Source organism: Peromyscus californicus, unplaced genomic scaffold, assembly GCF_007827085.1.
Source record: "Peromyscus californicus insignis strain IS unplaced genomic scaffold, ASM782708v3 Scaffold_11__1_contigs__length_118956290, whole genome shotgun sequence".
NCBI classification, from domain to species: Eukaryota; Metazoa; Chordata; class Mammalia; order Rodentia; family Cricetidae; genus Peromyscus; species Peromyscus californicus.
In genome coordinates, this window is record NW_026294402.1 from 53,877,678 (window position 1) to 53,896,782 (window position 19,105).

The 19,105-nt window shown below is 39.4% G+C and overlaps 1 protein-coding gene across 1 annotated transcript in view; it reads right to left on the minus strand.

The window, feature by feature from the left end:
• Positions 1-13,609: 13,609 nt before the first annotated feature.
• Positions 13,610-19,105, minus strand: part of Arih1 (ariadne RBR E3 ubiquitin protein ligase 1) — a 98,231-nt gene continuing 92,735 nt past the window's right edge. The window contains exons 13-14 of the mRNA XM_052762400.1: positions 18,338-18,450; positions 13,610-16,940 (exon numbers count right to left, since the gene is read on the minus strand). Of these exons, the coding sequence (XP_052618360.1) occupies positions 16,856-16,940; positions 18,338-18,450 (198 nt within the window). The 3' untranslated portion in view covers positions 13,610-16,855. The remainder of the gene's footprint in view (positions 16,941-18,337; positions 18,451-19,105) is intronic.

The window sequence follows — 19,105 nt, forward strand, 5'->3', positions numbered from 1 at the left end:
ACTGAGTGGAGAATGAATTAAGAATGCTAAGAATTGCTGGGCGGGTGGCGGCACACACCTTTAATCCCAGCACTCGGGAGGCAGAGGCAGGTGAATCTTTGTGAGTTCGAGGCCAGCCTGGGCTACAGAGATCCAGGAAAGGCGCAAAGCTACACAGAGAAACCCTATCTCAAAAAACCAAAAAAGAATGCCAAGAATTAGCAGGGTGCAGTGGCAAGCATTTAATCCCAGCACTTTGGGAGGTAGAGGCAAGTGGATCTTTGTGAGTTTGAGGCCAGCCTGGTTTACAATAAGGAGTTCCAGAACAGCCAGGGCTAAATAGTAAGACCCTGTTTCAAAAAGAAAAAAAAAATCAAGAATTGATAAACTTAGATTTGTTTGCTTGGACAAAAGAGGTGGCACAAAAAAAAAAAAAAAAAAAAGGAAGAGCAGGTGGTGGTGCATACCTGTAACTCTGGCACTTGAGAGGCTGCAGAAAGACCAGAAATTCATGAACAGCCTTAATCACATAGTGAGTTCCAGGTCAGCCTGCCTGGCTACATGAAACACTGTCCCAAAAAATAGTAAGTAAGTAAATAAAAATAAAGAGGAGGAAAAAGAGGCCCGACAATTCTACCACTCAGGAGGCTGAAAACAGGAGGATTGGCATGAATTTGAGGCTACTGTGGACTACATGTGAGCTCCAGTCTAGGCTTGGCTATATGGTAAGACTTTGTCGCCAAAACAAACAAGCTGGTCACAGTGGCGCATGCTTGTAATCCCAGTATTTAGGAAGCAGAGGCAGGAGGATCATCCAAGATAGGCTAGCCTCGTCTATCTAAGAAGACCTTAAAGAAATGTAGGAAGTAGCTAGAGTATATCTAGGATCAGGGTCATAGAAATTACTTTTGGAAAGAGAGATGCATGTCAAAGGAATACTGCCAGATTTCTAAACTCAGAAACAAATTAGATGCAGCCAAAACTATACAAAGAAACCCTATCTGGAAAAACAAAAACAAAAGGCAAAAACGAATTAGGTGAATTGTTCAGCCAGTACTAAGATGGAGTGCCTTAAGGATGGTGTTAGTAGAAAGTTAATGATCTTGTTTCCCAATATATAAACCTCCTCGGAAGGGACCCTGTGAGGAAAATATTTTAATATGCAGAGGCCTTTATTATGTTTTAAATTTACATGTATTTATCACGAAGAGGGCACATATGTAGAGGTCAGAGAACAATTTATGGAAGTCAGTCCTGAGGATATAATTCAGGCCATCAGGCTTGGCAGCAAGCATTGTTACCCGCTGGCACATTTTACCCATCTCTCTTTGTCCCGAGGCCTTAGAAGGAAGGTAGAGCATCCTTTTTTTTTTTTTTTTATTGCAAGAGCTTCCGTTTTCATAAAAAAGGACATTAGTTTCTCAAATTTCATTCATCAAACTTAGTGTGTTTCAATTAGGTAATCAGAATGTCCTCAAAGAAAAACCCTAGAGATTCCATAGGGCATGTTGTGTGGTCACATGCACATCTTCATTTCCCTTAGCAAACTCCCATTAAGGTGGCCCTGCATATCAGATTGTCAGATCATGTAGCTGTGTCCGAGTGCTCAGCGATGGCTGTTGTTTGGTTTTTATGGTTGCAGGGTAGGTGGCAGGAGAGGCATTAAGCACAACTTCCATCTCTCCAGGGTAAGTTTAAAGAAGCTGCAGCTGCATTTCTCCATTTTTAGTATTTTATTAATTTATTAATTAATAAATATCCATTTAGTATTTATTAATTTCTGGAATTTAAGGTCCCCAGGCAACTTTGTTCTGATGCCTCCTGCTGGGCAACTCTAGCATATCAGGCCTCTTTAGAAGTATCCAGCCCTCACAGGATCCACACCGTTAATGCCAAGAATACAGTCAATATGGTAGGAAAACGCCACTTTAAAAGAACACTAGGTGTTCCTATTTTCAAAGTCCTTCAGGAACTGTATTCATGACAGTATAAATAACAGTAATTAGTGGAGAACGCTTGGAGGCAGAGCACTACAAGCATAAACGGTGCTTTGCTTCTCAGAAAAAAAATACTAGACACAGGCTGGAGAGATGGCTCAGTGGTTAAGAGCACCGACTGCTCTTCCAGAGGTCCTGAGTTCAATTCCCAGCAACCACATGGTGGCTCACAACCATCTGTAATGAGATCTGGTGCCCTCTTCTGGCCTGCAGGGACACATGCAGGCAGAATAGTGTATACATAATAAATAAATAAATCTTTAAAAAAAAAATACTAGACACATCCAAATGTCCAGCACCAAGGATAGTTTAAATGAATCAAGGCAAGATGCTACTGTAAGATGTATTATCCAGCTTGTAAAAATTCCCGGAGATGTAAAAGAAAAAAAGCAGGTTTAGATTATATGGGGGAAAGGTGAAGAGAATATGGTATGTTTCCATTTGTGGATTTTAAAAAAATTCCCAGGCCTGGAGAGACGGCTCATCAGTTAATAGCCCTTGTCTCTCTTGCAGAGAGAGGACTGGAGTTCAGTTCCCAGCACTCCCATCAGGTAACTCTCAACTGCCTGTAACTCCAGGTACATGGGATCTGACCCCCCTTCTGGCTTCTGTGGTACACATATAAATAGTCCTTCATATACAAACACATAAAATAAAAACGACAAATTCCTTAAAAACAAAAAAGATACTGGAGACATTTCTTAGTGGTTAAGAGCACTCATTTTTGTTTTGATTTTTTGTTTGTTTGTTTGTTGAGACGGGTTTCTTTAGTAGCCTTGGCTATCCTGGAACTCCATCTGTAGACCAGGCTGGCCTCACAGAGATCTACCTGCCTCTGTCTCCCAAGAGCTGGGATTAAAGGCATGTGCCACCACTGAGCTCTTACTCTTGCAGAGGACCCAGGGTTGGTTCCTAGCACCCACATGGTGGCTCACAACTGTTCACAATTCCAGTTCCAGGGGATCCTCTTCTGACCACCACAAGCACCAGACACATATATGGTGCAAGGACATAAGTGCGAGCAAAACACTCATAACACGTAAAATATATAAATCTCAAAACAATTTTAGGGCTGGAGAGCTGGCTCAGTAGTTAAGAGCACTTGCAAAGAGTTCTTGCAAAGGACGCAGGTTCAATTCCCAACACCCATAGGGAGGATCATCATGTCCTTGATCACCAGACATGCATGTTGTGCATAGACATACCTGCAAGCAAAGCACTCGTACACATAAAATAATTGTAAGAAATCTTTTTTTAAAAAAGTGGGACAAGCTGGACAATGGTGATGAGATGTAATAGTTTACAATGTGTGTAAAAGATACGTAGGCTTGAAAGAGACAAAAAAGGTGATATATACAGTTATATAAACAAATACATAGTTTTTAAAAATAAAGTCTTTAAAGAGACAGTAAAATTAATATAAAAAACAAGCCACGTAAAGATAAATATTACACAGAGAATCTGGATTGTGTTGTCTTTGGGATTCTTAACTGCAGAGAGATATTTGATTGTAAAGGAAGCTGAGATAAACCAATATGTATATTTTAAAGATACCTTGACCTCAAAATTTGGATAAAAGGATATGTTGCTTTGGAAAGGAGACTCTGCTTTTGTTCCCACAGAAAGCCAGGGGCTATGGATTTATTCCAGATTAAGATAACATCAGGTTTGACCAGCCAAGACCCCCTGAAAGGTCTCCGATGACACCATGGCCCAGATGATCCAACATCCAGAACCATTTCAAGGCGACTGGCTCAGATGATACACCCTCATGGACTACTCCATAATCCTAAAATTTTCTTTGTGTCCCCATAAGATACAGCACCCCCCTCCAGCAGGAAGTAGTAAGAGAAGCTACGCCCATATTCCCAAATTATATATAATTTTACTTTCTTAAGGTTAAAACCTTCCCTTTTGAAAAAAAAGGGGGGGGAAGTGCTGTGGGATGGTCTGTATGTCAAGTGTGTTGCTGATTGGTCAATAAATAAATCACTGATTGGCCAGTGGCTAGGCAGGAAGTATAGGCAGGACAAGGAAGAGAATAAAGCTGGGAAGTGGAAGGCTGAGAGAGAGACACTGCCAGCCGCCATGATGAGAAACAGCATGTGAAATGCCGGTAAGCCATGAGCCACGTGGCAAGGTATAGATTAATAGAAATGGATTAATTTAAGCTACAAGAACAGTTAGCAAGAAGCCTGCCACGGCCATACAGTTTGTAAGCAATATAAGTCTCTGTGTTTACTTGGTCGGGTCTGAGTGGCTGTGGGACTGGCAGATGAGAGAGATTTGTCCTGACTGTGGGCCAGGCAGGAAAACTCTAGCTACAGTGATGCATGCCTTTTATCCTAGCACTCAGGAGGCAGAGACGGGTAGGTGGATCTCTGAGTTTGAGGTCACCTGGTCTACAGAGTGAGTTCCAGGACAACCAGGGCTATAAAATGACATATTGGCAGTAAATGGTTACTGTACAAGTATAATGGAAGGCTAGATACAAAATAAACAAATACAAATAAGAGAAATGAAGAGCTCATCAGATAGTTTTAATAGATTAGCATCAGGAAGCCAGAGAACTTAAACACAGTTCAATGAAAAGCATGCACATTGAAAACAAGAGGTGGGTGTGTGTGTGTGGAGGGGGGGGTTGTATGAAATCTAGAGGATAATAGCAGAGACATCTACATACAGCAGTAATCTCAGGAGACAGACTGGACATGAGAAATATGTGAATTATCCAAATTTAATGAAAGAAATCAACACTGATCTGAAAAGTTCAGTAATCTCTATATAAACGAAAATGGGCCAGAGATATGGGTCATCAGTTGTTACTGCTCTTGCAGAGGACCCAAGTCAGTTCACAGAACCCATGTCAGGCAGTTTACAACCACCTGTAACTACAGTTCTAGGGATCTGATGCTTCTGGCTTCCTCGAGCACCTGCCCTCATGAGCACATACCCACATGCAGATACATACATATACACATAATCTTAAAATAATAAAAAAATTTTTTAAAGAAAACTTACCTAGAAGTATTACAGGCAACTTGCTAAAAAACAAAACAAAACAAAACAAAACAAAACAAAAAAACAACCCTACAGCAAAATGCAACCACAGGAGGAGGGGCATCACAGGCAGTGGAAACTTGAAATGATCAAACACCCAAGAGTGCAGTACAATTAAAGTCCTGACAGAAAAAAGTCAGCATGGAATCAGAATTCTGTACCCAAGCAGGAATCACTTGGGAGGTGGGGACAGGAGGATCAGAAGTTCAAGGTTATCCTTAGCTACACAGCAAATCTGAGGCCGACCTGGGATACAAAGAGACCCTGTCCCAAACAATGTAACAGTTCTGTATCCAAATAAAACAGCCCTCACAAAGAAAAAGGAAAATATATTCTACAACCAATGAAAAGTCAGAGAAGTCATTTCTGGAGAAATGACAGTGGAGGGCTGGAGATAGAACTTAGCGATAGAGCAGCCTTGTGCCAGTGTGGTTCAATCCCTGGCATTCAGACTTGAGAAATTATATCAGATAAAACCTTAGATTTACTGGAAACTATGAAGAATACTATGTACTCTAAAGTTTATATATAAAAAGCAAATAAAAGCATAAAATTATAAAAGTACCATTTCTGGCACACATATATATATATATATATGATTTCTAGTTCTAAACAATCCCATACAGAACGTATTAGGTTATTTAAATTTAAATTCACTGAAAGTAAAAATCCATTTACACTAATCACATCTAAGTGTTCAATAACCATTAATTAGCTACCATATTTTTAAGTTCAATGTATATTCCTATCACCATAGACAGTGTACTTGGACAGTGTTACTGTTGAGTGAGAGGGAGCAAGAATACCTTTTTTTTTTTTCCAAGACAGGGTTTCTCTGTGTAGCTTTGACTGTCCTAGAACTCACTTTGTAGACCAGGCTGGCCTCAAACTCAGAGATCCACCTGTCTCTGCCTCCCGAGTGCTGGGATCAAAGGTGTGCGCCACCACCGCCCGGATTCCAAGCAAGAGGACTTTAAGCTTTACAGCATATTATCTCTGGCTCTTCTTCTTCTCCCCTTCCTAAACCTTTCCCCTTCCATTTTTAAACATTACATTTAACTTATTAGAGGAAGCTGGTACCATGGTGTGTGTGTATGGATGAGAGAGGACAACTTGCAGAAATTGTTTCTTTCCTACCATGTGGGGCTTGGGGATGGAACTCAGGCCATCAGATTCAGCAGTAATCATCTTTACCTGCTGAACCATCTTCCTCCCCCTCCCTCCACCTTTTAAATAGGTAAGTTTATACTTGCCTGCAGATAGGCAGGCAGCAGGCTGGACAGTAACTAGAGTATAGCCTGCAGCCTAGCCATTTAAAAATAGCTCAAGGGTTTAGTGTACAAAGTCCTTGAACTGAATTTAGCCCACTGTATAGTATGTTAACTCTTCACACTGAGAAACTCTTATGACACTTCTAATAGAATCAGAAAAGGCATCTGATAAAATTTAGCAGTGCTTCAGATTAAAAAATGCTTAGTAAAATAGGAATAGAAATGAACTCCCACAGGTTTGTAAGATGCATATATTTAAAAAAGCCTTACCACTACATATCACACTTAATAAAAAACCTTAATATCTTTACTTTCTAATGCTGAGAACAGAACCAGAATGTCACTGTTATATTTTTCTAGCACTATACTAGATTTTGTCACCAGGATGGAAGCAAGACAAAATGCTAAGCATACAATACGAAAAGGAGACATGGAGGTTGTCCAGAAGATAAAGCTGCTAGCTGCACAAACCTGACAACCTGAGTTCAATTCCCATGTAAAAAGTTAAGAGGTGGAGGGTTATCCTGCATGGAGTAAGCCAGGCAGCATCAGAAACATTAAAGACCACCTCAGCAAGGTAGAAGATAAGAACATTGTTCTCTGACCTCCACACAGACAAAATGAAAATGGGAAAAACCAAAAAAAAAAATAAAAAAGTAAAACCATCATTTGCAGAAATGATTTTGCATATATGGAACCCACAGAGCTATTTCTAGAATAGGTTTATTAAGTGTGCTTCAAGATCAATATGTAAGATCAATTTTATTTCTTTATAACAGCAAAAATAGAAATGACATTTAAAAATATTTTAAAAAAAAATATCAGCCTGACATGGTCACTCACATCGATAAAAACAGTACTCAAGTGGTTGAGGCAGAAAAATCTGAGTTCAAGGACAGCTTGTGCCATAAGCATAAGACCCTGTCTAAAAAAAACATATATATACACACACACACACACACACACACACACACACACACACAAACACACACGTATATACCCAAGGGAAAAAGCTAAGGGAAACTACAAAGTACTAGGAAAAAAATAAGAAACTCTAAATAACCAAGCATGGGGGCACATGCCTGCAACCCCAGTACTTGAGGTAAAATCATTCCTAGTTATATATAAGAAGTTCAAGGTCAATATGGGCTACTTGAGACCCTACCTCAAAACAAGCAAAAAAAAAAAGTAAACAAAAAACATAAATGGCAAAATATGTACCATGTTTACGGACAGAGATTAACTCATCCCTAATAAAATATTAACTCTTCCTAAACTGACCTGATTTCAACGTAACCCATCAGGATTTTCAACCTGATTTTCAACCTAAGTGCCAACCTAGAGCTAATGGGGAGATAGAAAATCCTTTAAATAAGCTGCTGGAACTGAATATCCATGTTGAAACAAAATGTGATTCTGTTAACAGAAATCAACTTTGAGCCGGGCGGTGGTGGTGCATGCCTTTAATCCCAGCACTTGGGAGGCAGAGCCAGGCAGATCTCTGTGAGTTCGAGGCCAGCCTGGGCTACCAAGTGAGTTCCAGGAAAGGCACAAAGCTACACAGAGAAACCCTGTCTCGAAAAAACCAAAAAAAAAAAAAAAAAAAAAAAAAAAAAAAAAGAAATCAACTTTGAAATATTAGGTCACCTAAATGTAAAATGCCATAAAAGTCTAAACAATTAACTTGAGATGGATCGTAAATTTCCAGCAGAAAACATACTGCTTATGATACTGAACTTATAAAATCATAAAACACAGAATGTGTAAGTCAAAATACAAAATTACAAGCTGAACATCAATAGCACAGACACTGCAGTCCTAGAAATATCAGGGGCTGAGGCAGGAGGATCATTTGAGCCCAGGAATTTAAAGCCAGCCTGGGCAAAATAACAAGACCCTGTGTCAAAATAAAATGAAATAAAAAGTAGGCCTGGCATGCACAACAAGGTCAGGTTTAACTCCCAGTAATGCAAAATAACTGTCACAACCTCCATTGCTAGGTAGTTCATACATGCTAAGCAAGCACTTAACCAAGCTACATCCCAACTGTGAAAACAGAGTATGTATATACCACCAAGGGAAAAATAACATAAATTAAAATCAGTTATTTCCTACCTGCTAAGATTGCTAGTATAAAAAGTAAACACTGATAGAGCTAGATGTGGTGGTGCATGTCTATAATCGTAGTGTTCAGGAGGCGGAGGCAGGAGCTTCTTAAATTCAAGTCCAGCCTGAGCTACACAAACTCCTGTCTCAAAAACCGACCACCGACAACTGGAAATGTTTCGATATGGAGAAATTAGAGATTGTATATATCACTCATAGGCACACAAAATGATGCACGCTTCGTATAGGACAGTTTATGGCCTTAAACATAAGGTAACCATGTGACCCAGCAAATTTGACTGTTACGTATTTAACCAGGAGAAAACATGTATCTAAAAACATAGTATGGACTGGAGAGATGGTTGGTTAAGAGCACTGGCAGCTCTTGAAAGAGGACCTGGCATCCACATGGTGGCTCACAACCATCTAACTCCAGTTCTAGGGGATATAGTGCCTTCCAAAGACACAGACCTATATTCAGGCAGATACCCATACACAATTAAAAAAATTAAAAACTCATATTGCCCCAAATAGGAAACAAGAGTTATTGGTAGGAAACTGGATAAACTGGTATTATGTATAGGATGTTCTACTTTTCAGCCTACAGAATGATCTAACATATAATATGGAGAATCTTTAAGGCATTATGAATTAGCCACGCAAGAGTATGTTTATATGAAGTTCAAAAGTGAGCACACTAACCTTGAGTGATTGAAAGCCTTGAGCAAGTAAGCACTGGAAAAGGGGCCTCAAAGATGGCGTTAAAGAGAGCTTTAATAGTATTCTCCATCATTTTTGGGTTATTACACAGGTGTACACAGTTCTTAAAATATACAACTAAATGTAAGATGTGTACAGTATGACCAATTAAACACACAATGAATATGTAATTCCTATTCCAGGAGCATGTGTTCCCAAGTCTGTATTCTTCAGTATAATTTGTGGGCTCTTGTCTGCTCAGGGCAATGCCCTAGATTATGGAATTTATCTTAGAGACACACACTTACATGTCCTTTAAAGAAACAACATTTGCAATCTGTGAAACTATTTCATGGAACCAGCTATCTGATTACAGAAATTAGTGTGCCAACATTTGGTCACAGTAAGGCACTGACTTTACTCATTTGATTTTTACAATAGATCATGGAGATCTTTTAAACTACATATTTTGTTGACTTTATTGCAAGCTTGTCAAAATAATAAAAACAAATTTGGGGAGAGAAAAGGCATAGAGAACGCTATCACCACTCTTCTCGAGGCATATTCTCTGGTGTTTACTGTCGTGACCTTTACAGTATTCCAAGTCTTTCCCTAGAAAGTGCATAGTGGCACACACCTAAAATCCCAGCACCAAGAGGGTTGCAACTTAAAGGCCAGTCAGGACCTTTATATAATTTTAGCAAGATCCTGTCTCACACTGAGTAAAAATTTGAAAGTACATCTTTTCCAAATCAAGTGAATACTCAGGTCATATTTTCCTATTAGAAAATTCTAGCATTTGTCTTATATAGGTAGAAATGAACCACAAGCCAAGATATGTGATAGGAATTTATTAATAAGCAAACATCTTTCATACCAGGAATACCAGCAATTAAGTTATAAATAACTTGAGAGTGAATGTAGTTAACAACTTCAGAGCATCCCATTAGAATGTCTACTGCCCAAGTAAGCCCACAAAAGGTCATCTATAAGTGCAGATCATCATTTTATACTACACTCCAAGGAAGTGATACCAACAGGAGTAGCAGAGTTCTCCCTTTAAGAGCAAGCTACAATATTTGTTTTTGGATAGAGTCCCTTCAAGTTTTAGGATATAAATTCCTGAATCCCTGTCTGATCCACCTCTTCCAGAGAGCTGGGTCCCCATGGCGTAAGATTCAAATAGCTATTTGTGTGAAGTCACTAGTATAGCACTGTTTGATTTTGTATACAGAAATCTTATTTACTTGACTTCTCTAGTAGACCAGGTAGCTTGCAAAATTAATGACCCACCCAACTTTCACATAGGTGTAGTCAGGGAGGAGGGCTTTACAGGTGCTAGTTAAGGCACAAAGTAATCCTCAGGAAACATTACTTTATGCATCTAGAGCCAATCCATCATGTCAAGATTGGCCATCTTTGAATGGTCTGAAAATATAAGGCCCTTCTTCACTCGTTAAAATAGGGTGGCTCCTAAACAGGAGGAATTGCTTGGTTTATCTGAGGTCTTCAACAAAAGCAACCTGTTCTGTGTAGAACAATCAAAAGAATTTGCCACTGAGTTCCTAGAAAAACTTAATATTGTTAGAAGTCTTAAGTCCCAGCAGGTACATTGGTAAGACTGAATAGTGTCAAGTGGCCAAATATAGCCCCCACCTGCTAACAGGCTGGGTTACAGAACAACCCATTTGCACAGACAGCCTAGGTTAACAGCTTCACACAAATTGACATACCCCTTTGGTTGACTGTTGAACCTGCAGTGCCCAACACTGTATTAAAGGAACTTAATTCTACCCCTTGCTAATGGGAGTGGAGGTAATTATCCATTTTCACTCAATTTTATTTTTATCAAATGAGGAAGGTAACTGTGGTGATTTAGATGATAATGGTTCATATAGGCTCATATTTCAATACTTAGTCCCAAGTGGGTGGGGGTGTGGATTAGGATTAGGAGGTGTGGCCTTGAAGGAAGTATGTCACAGGGGGCAGGCTTCTCGATTTCAAAAATCTCATGGCATCATTCCCAGGGTGCTCTCTCTGCCTCCTACTTGAGGATCAAGATGTGAACTCTCAGCCACCATGACTCTAACCATCTGAAACTGTAAGTCCAATTAAACACTTTTTTTTTATGTTGCCTTTGTCATGGTGTTTTGTCACAACAATAGAAAAGTAACTAATCAAAACACAAGAGACCTAAGTTAAGTATTTCTTAAGATTTGTAACTAGGCTTTATTTTACCCATTCTTTGATTCCCACAATATTCCCTTTTTTTTAAAAGCAATATAATAGAATATATGGAATCAGACAAGTATGGACACACTATGAACTCAAGGTTTAACATTTAGTGATCTGACAGTATTTTCTTAAAATCCAGCTCTAATGGGAGTAATCTATCCCTATTTACCTAACTTAGTATGCATCTGAGTTTGAGATCCCCGAATCCCCCATGGATGCATTGTTGAGAAGCTAAGTACCAAAGTGACTGGTTTATAACTTGGCAACTACAGTGAAAAACCACCCTAATGGCCCCAATCCATAACAGCTGAAAACAGTTTCCCCAAAAAAGCAGTATCACTTCTCCCATTAAATGCTTAAGATTAGCAGGTGCCTTAAACACACACACACACACACACACACACACACACACACACACACACACACACACACACACACACACACACACACACGAAAATTCCAAAGTTTCCTTTATTCTTAGTCAGCATTGACTTCCAATTGAGTTTCTAGGAGTCTAGGTTGGCTAATTCAACTTGAAAAACTAACAGATGCACATTGTTTAAAATATATACCAACTGCCCAAAGGAAAAAAAAAAACCTTAAGTCCGCATTTTTCATTTCTGAAAGAGCCAAGATTTTCCCATTATGCTGTTTATCTAACAATAAAAGATAAAAAAACCCACAAAAAAAAAACCCTCCCAAGGTGATAGGTATGGTAGTACACACTGTAATCCCAACACCCAGGAGGCAGAGGCAGGAGGAAAGTTTTAAATTGGCGGTCAGCCTGGGCTATAGTGCTGAGATTCTGTGGTAATAAAAACAAACGAACAACCCCCTCCCCAAGAACAAAAAACCCCAAAACCAAAAACTCCCAGATTCTCCAGTTGCAGGGGTAAATGCTGAGCTCAAATGGTTACTTGCTAAGCTGGGCATAGTGGCACATGCCTGTCATTCTAGCACTTGAGAGGCAGAGGCAAGATGATCAGCAGTTCAAGGCCATCCTTGGTTACCTAAGTTCTAGACTCAGAAACCAGCTGCCGCTCTCTGCGTTTTCAGCTGTCGTGTATAAACAGACCTTGTGACAAGTCCCAGCAGGCCATCCCAAGTCAAGGTCAACTGCAAATACCCTATAAAGTTACACGAAGCTATTTATTCCCAACTGTCATATGTGGTCTGGGTGACACTGGGAACTAGGACTTCAAATATGATATATGGGGACTAGCTGCCCCAAACTGCAGGTGGGGAAGGGCTCTCTTCCAGTCACGGCTGGTTTCTAGAAGAAATTAGGACCACAATGGTGAATGACACAATAGCCCTCTAAAAGGAGCACTGCTAGGCATTACTGCTGTTAAAGTATGGTTCAGAAGCACAGCACTAAATGCCACTTCTGGTCATGGATACTACATAATTCCGAGACCAGAATAAGAAAATTGTACAGAGAGGTAGCTGGACGTTGCTCTGGTCCTAGATAATCTTACTGAGTCTTATCGTTCTCTTCTGTGAAATAGCAATCTTTACTCCACTTGTTTGAGAGTAAGTGCTTTGAAGATGGAAGTGACAGATTACACTATAGATGGGGCAGGACTCAACTGTCCTAAAGTCTGGACTTGGTTATCGTATCATTAACAATATCTACAAGTATCTTCAGCTTGGAGACTGCTTTAGAGCGACCATCAGCTTCTACATGAAAGTAAGGTGAAGTACTTTTGAGGCTGAGAATAATGTTTTAAATATCTTATTTAAAAAACAAAACAAGCCGGGTGGTGGTGGCGCACACCTTTAATCCCAGCACTCGGCAGGCAGAGGCAGTCGGATCTCTGTGAGTTCGAGGCCAGCCTGGTCTACAGAGTGAGTTCCAGGAAAGGTGCAAAGCAACACAGAGAAACCCTGTCTCGAAAAACCAAAAAATAAAATAAAATAAAATAAAATAATAATAATAATAATAATAACAAAAAACAAAACAAAAGTGACATTCCAGGATCTGAGCATCTAGATGTGTATCACTATTACAACACAAACAATCTAAATTCAATGTTTGCAATTTGGAAACCAGGAAGCTTGCAGAAGTACTTCTGAAAGTTTCATTAGCCAAATTAAATGATGGGGATGGTCTCATTCACAGTTCCCTACCTAGGACCTGAACCAATTCTTGACAGTTTATATTAAATAGGAACAGTGAATAAGGCACATTATACAGGTGGCTGTTATCCACCTAAGTCATCTGTTTTCAGCTATAAAAATAAACATAAGTAACTAATGGAATAACAAAATAAACGTTTATTTTATTAGAATTAGGAATGTTCTTTCCCTCTGGGCAACCTGAACAGTCCAGTTACAATGAAAATCTAAGAACAGTTATTTCCACAGCACAAGGTGCTCTATGCACAAAATTACAGGGTTAGGAGCATTTAATCAATTTATCGATCTGATTGTCTCACCAACCCACCCCATCCCATCCCCCAAGTGCTCTATATAGGGATATGTGGCTAAAATAATGTTACATTAAGTCCTTTTACTCTCTTGTTCTAAGTTTCAACTCCTAATCACAGGTGAACCACACATTACACTGCAGATTCAACCATTTCAAACCAAGTCAGTCAGTCTTGGATCTATTGGTATGTATGTATACACGTGTGTCTTTAATAGATTTATTTAAACACACATAAAACATATACAATCTGAGTTGCAGCAAATTACAAAGAATTTAGAGTCTGGTGATGTTATAAGCTACTCCATTTACCACAACAGTATGTCTCCTGAGCTTTGGATCAAAATTTTATTGTAAATCATTAAAAGTTCACCTGCTGCTCAATGAATTACTCAAATGAAGCATGTGCCTAGAATGTAACTGACCTCAAAAACACAAGGAGACCCTGGTGCTTACTGTAAGTAGAGCCCTCTGAGAGACTTAGGGAGGTCAAATAGGAAAGCTGTGGAACAATATGGCTTGCCTATCCCAGCTGGGGGCACTGAAGCTACTAACAAAAGCAGTTAAATTCTGGAAACTCTGTTAGATGTGGAGACAGTTGTTAAAAGCTTGGATGTAGCAAAAAAGGCCAATTCACCTTGATCCACACAGGTTATGAGTGCAATACCCTCAAGTCCCATGTGAGCACTGGGACGAGAAAGTGTCACCAACTGCACTATCCCTCCATGGGTGGGGACTGGGACTATAAGGTGCATACACTCTTTTGGATAGTTGTTGCAAGGGCAGGGCATGAAGAGGACTTCTGACACTCAGACCTAGATACTGCGAAGTTAACTGTTTTTAAACACCACATACACAAAGCATTTTAAGGGACCATATATCTATGTGACAATTCTGGTTGCTTTTCAAAGTAACCAGGAAAAGGAACTTACTTTGCGCTTTCTTTGAAATCTCGTTGGTTTTGATAAATGTTGCTTTTTTTTTTTTTTAAAGACTGATGCAATTATTTAAAATAAAGTCAAATGGATAATGGGGGAAAGGCAGGGCAGAGAGAAAATGGGAAAGCAGACACAAGTTCAGATCTGCACCTGAGGTGACAGGGAAGGGAAGAAAAAAGACAGAAGTAAAGTTGATCCTAAAGCGACAAGTGGTTTAAGGAAGCAGCACAGCACACTCAGCAAACATTCACTGATTTGTGATGGGAAAAGAACAGTTGCAAGTACATCTCATGTAACAACCTTTCTAAAAGGAAAAGTAGGGTGATTCAGCAAAGCCTAACTTAGGCAAAAAGCCAGAGGAAAGTGAACCTACTTCCCAATGGAGTAATAAGATGTACAATGCAAGAACAGACACAGCTGCCTCACAAATGGTAAACACTCCCTAGGCACGAGACAGTTAAAGGAAGACGAAGAGGTCCTCAGCCAAAACTGGCATTTAATAGTTATACCTCTTGATCTAGTTGCCTAGTTCACTCTGCACTCTAATATAAAACTGACAGTCTTAGGGATGCTGACCTGTCGAAAAATACCACAGGCAGAATGGCCTAAACAGGTATATAGTTAATAAAACCACCACCATCCTTTACTTTTAACATAGCTTTTAGTAGAAATTTCATAAAAATGGACATCACAGCTAAAATGCATTATTAATTCTCCTATATGCTGACAATAGAAAAGAAGCAAACTCAGTGATTCCTACTCAAATGCACTGGATGGGAGGAGTATCAATGTTCTAGTGGTGTTTGCCTTCAAACTGAACCCACCGCAACACACACAAGCAATTTCAATATCCACCATTTAAAATTCACAATCTCGGACTAAGTGAATGGCTATTTATTTATACTTAAAGTGAAAACATTGTATTCAACACCCTAACATAAAGAAGGGATGAGACGAGCCATAACTAAAATTTTAAAAGGCTCAAAGCAGCAATTCAGGAAAAATAAAACAGGAAAAGAAAATCTGAAATGCTTCCTCCAGACGTGATGGGGAGGCCTAGGAAGCCTACAGCCATGTGCACAACATGTGCACACGGGCTGGGATAGAGGCATCAAGGCCACACAGAAAGAGGAAGTTGGGACAGGATCATTCATGGACTGAAGCAACAAACCCCTTGTAGTCTTTCACAGGCCATAGCATTTGCTCAGGACTTGATTCCCTTGTTCTACATCTAGAAGCTGGGAATGCAAGGCATGAGTCCCATGGCCAGCAAAAGACAGAACCAAACCAGAAAGGGCAAACTGACCTCAGGAAAGGGAAACTGAAGCACTCTAGTTAGGTCTTGCAGAGGTGCTTAACATACACACCTTTATCCCAACCCCAACCCTGGAAAGATAAAGCCAACTGAAAGAAAATGCACAGCAAATAGACATAATCTTGAAGCTTTTTAAAGAATAAATATTTTTGTAATTAAACATTATGCAAACACGTGCCACGCTTGCTTTATCCATGCATATGCGCTATATACAATTTTGAAAAATACTGTGTTGTCCTCTTGTTTTAAAAGTCATATACAAAGTTTTTGTGTTTTTTGTTTAATCCTCTTGCTGCCTACCCGTTCCCCCTCCTAAGAATTTCCTTTACAAGTAGCTAATAATCATTATTCACTCATGACCGTAGGGTATGAGAGAGAGTGACTCCAACTGTGTGTGGGGTGTGTATGTGCAGGGGAAGAAGGGGAAGAGGTCCTTTACCAAAGTACAACAAAATGGCTGGTTTGGACATGAAAAGCAGTGTCAAGGAGCTATTTGAAATTTTAACTGTACTACACTGGGGGGGAAAAAAGAAAAAGGAAGTCAGCTTTGAGAATGAAGCTACGTTACAAGTTAAAGTTGGAGGGCTTTTTGTGTGTCTGTCACACTTTGTTGGCGGCCTAGAATACTGTTGTACAATGGTTTATCTACCTTTTTTATTACAATATAATTTACTGAAACTTTCCGTTAACAAAACAGAATTCTGGTACTACAGACCAGCGGTGTCAGAATAGGCTTAGTGCCTCCTTGTTTGTGTTTGTGTTTGTTTTAATTGCATGAGCACTCTAGATGGTAAAGTTTTCAGAGTTCATTTTATGCAGGGCCATTCTCAGTCCTCAATGTACTCCCACAGATCTTTTTCATAGCCTTCATGCACATGCTGTAACAAAACCCTTCGTCGACTCTCACAGTATCTGTAATCAAAGAGAAAACAAAAACAACTTGTCATCAGCCTCTGATAATGAAAAAAAAGAGGCATTTACCATTTCTAAAAAGGACTACTATAGTTTGCCCAGATTTTGAAAAAAACACCCACTATTACTATGACAATTTTCAGATTGTGTACAGACACATTAAACTGCTTCTACCTGTTCTAAGGACTGTTTTTTGCTTTCTTTCACTGCTGGAAATCAAACCTAGGACGCTGTGCATGCTAGACAAATACTCTACCACTGATCTAGCCTTTCAGCCTAGGATTTCCTTTTTTTTTTTCAAACTCAGATTTCCAGTGCCAGAAATTAATTTTAGAATGCTCATGTTTTAGAAGTTGTGATGGGCCCTAGAAACAATAATTCAAACCCACAGATGCATAAATTATAAAGAGTTAATTTCGCCTGGGCTGTGGTATCACATGTCTTTAATCCCAGCACCCAAGAGGCAGAGCCAGGCAGATCTCTGTGGGATCAGGGCCAGCTTGGTCTACAAAGGGAGTTCCAGGATACCCAGGGATATTACACAGAGAAACCCTGTCTGAAAAAAACCAAAAAACCAAACAAACAAAAAGTTAATTTCATGGGCCATCTATTCCCATCTATATAGTTCTGGTTAACTGCAAAAACACTATAAACACAAAGTGGAAATTGCAGTTATCGAAAGAAAGTGAAGATACTGGATTAAATCTCCAGGCCTTCCAACTTCCCAGTTCCTTACTACTAAAAAAAAAGATACCAAAAGATGGAGAGACAGCTCAGTGGTAAAGAGCATTTCCTGCTTTTCCAGAGGATCCACGTTCAGTTCCCAGTACCCACATCTGGTGGCTCCTAACAACTGCCTGTAACTCTAGCTCCAGGTAATATGACACCCTCTTCTGGTCTCTCTGGATATCCATACACATGTACTTACACAAAAATATACATAAATTAAAAAAATAAATCATTTTTAGAAAGAGATACCAGCATATGAGAAAAACACATTGGGAAAAAGTTTTATTTGAGGAACTGTCCAATCTTGAACTGCTGTTTACCCCTGAGCTAAATATCTCCCAAGATATAAAAGCTAACAAAACCTCTAAAAAGAATGCATAATTCACTTGCAAAGAACCATGACCCACAAGAGTCCCTGGATAAAAACCGACATCCTCTCATGCTAATAATAGCTACTTGTTCCTTTTAAAGTCTTTCTTTCCTACGGTGTAGGGATTTCAACGAAATAGAACCAGCCATTAGAATACATGGCTACATTCCTCCTCTACACTCCATCAGTAAGTATATCCTCTGCAATTTTTGGCCCAACAGACAGAGGGAATCTGGGAAACACAGAAGTACAGCCAACCACACAGAACCTCACCACTGGCAGAAGATTTTATCCTCACCTGTACTTATCTTGGACTTTCTGCTTTATATCCTGCAGAGAATCTTGGGAAATATCTCGTTCGAGGTAGCCCGAAAGCACCTCTGTGGCATTTTCTAGATCTGCTTGATTATTCTGAAAGAAAAAGAATATAAATTCTGGCTTGAAAGTCAAGCTAAAATATAACCCATTTTAGCTAGTTTGCTGACTATACACATACTTTCAACACTGATAGTCATTTTGACAAGTGGCTTAACTAGTAAAACTCTTTGGGGCTTTCACCTGCAATAACCATTTTTTTTTTTTTTTTTTGGTTTTTTTTCGAGACAGGGTTTCTCTGTGTAGTTTTGCGCCTTTCCTGGTACTCGCTTTGGAGACCAGGCTGGCCTCGAACTCACAGAGATCCACCTGCCTCTGCCTCCCAAGTGCTGGGATTAAAGGCGTGCGCCACCACCGCCCGGCCATTTTTTTTTTTTTTTTTTTTTTTTATCCCAGAACAATTTTAAAAATGTTAGAAAAGATAAAGACTTACCTACTTACCTCTGGAAGAATACTAAGAATAATGTGAAAGTCTTTACAATGTTCTAGGTCTGAAAGCTGCTCTTTTTGAAAACTAAAAATTAAAACTTTCAAAAAAAAAAAAAAAAAACCCAACCCTATTGTTACCCATATTTGGCTGCAGTCATTTTCATAAATTTAAATATATAGTTTTTGTTGTTATTGTTGTTTTTTAAAGACATGGTCTGCAGTGTAACCTTGACTGGCATAGAACTCTCTATGAGCCAGGCGG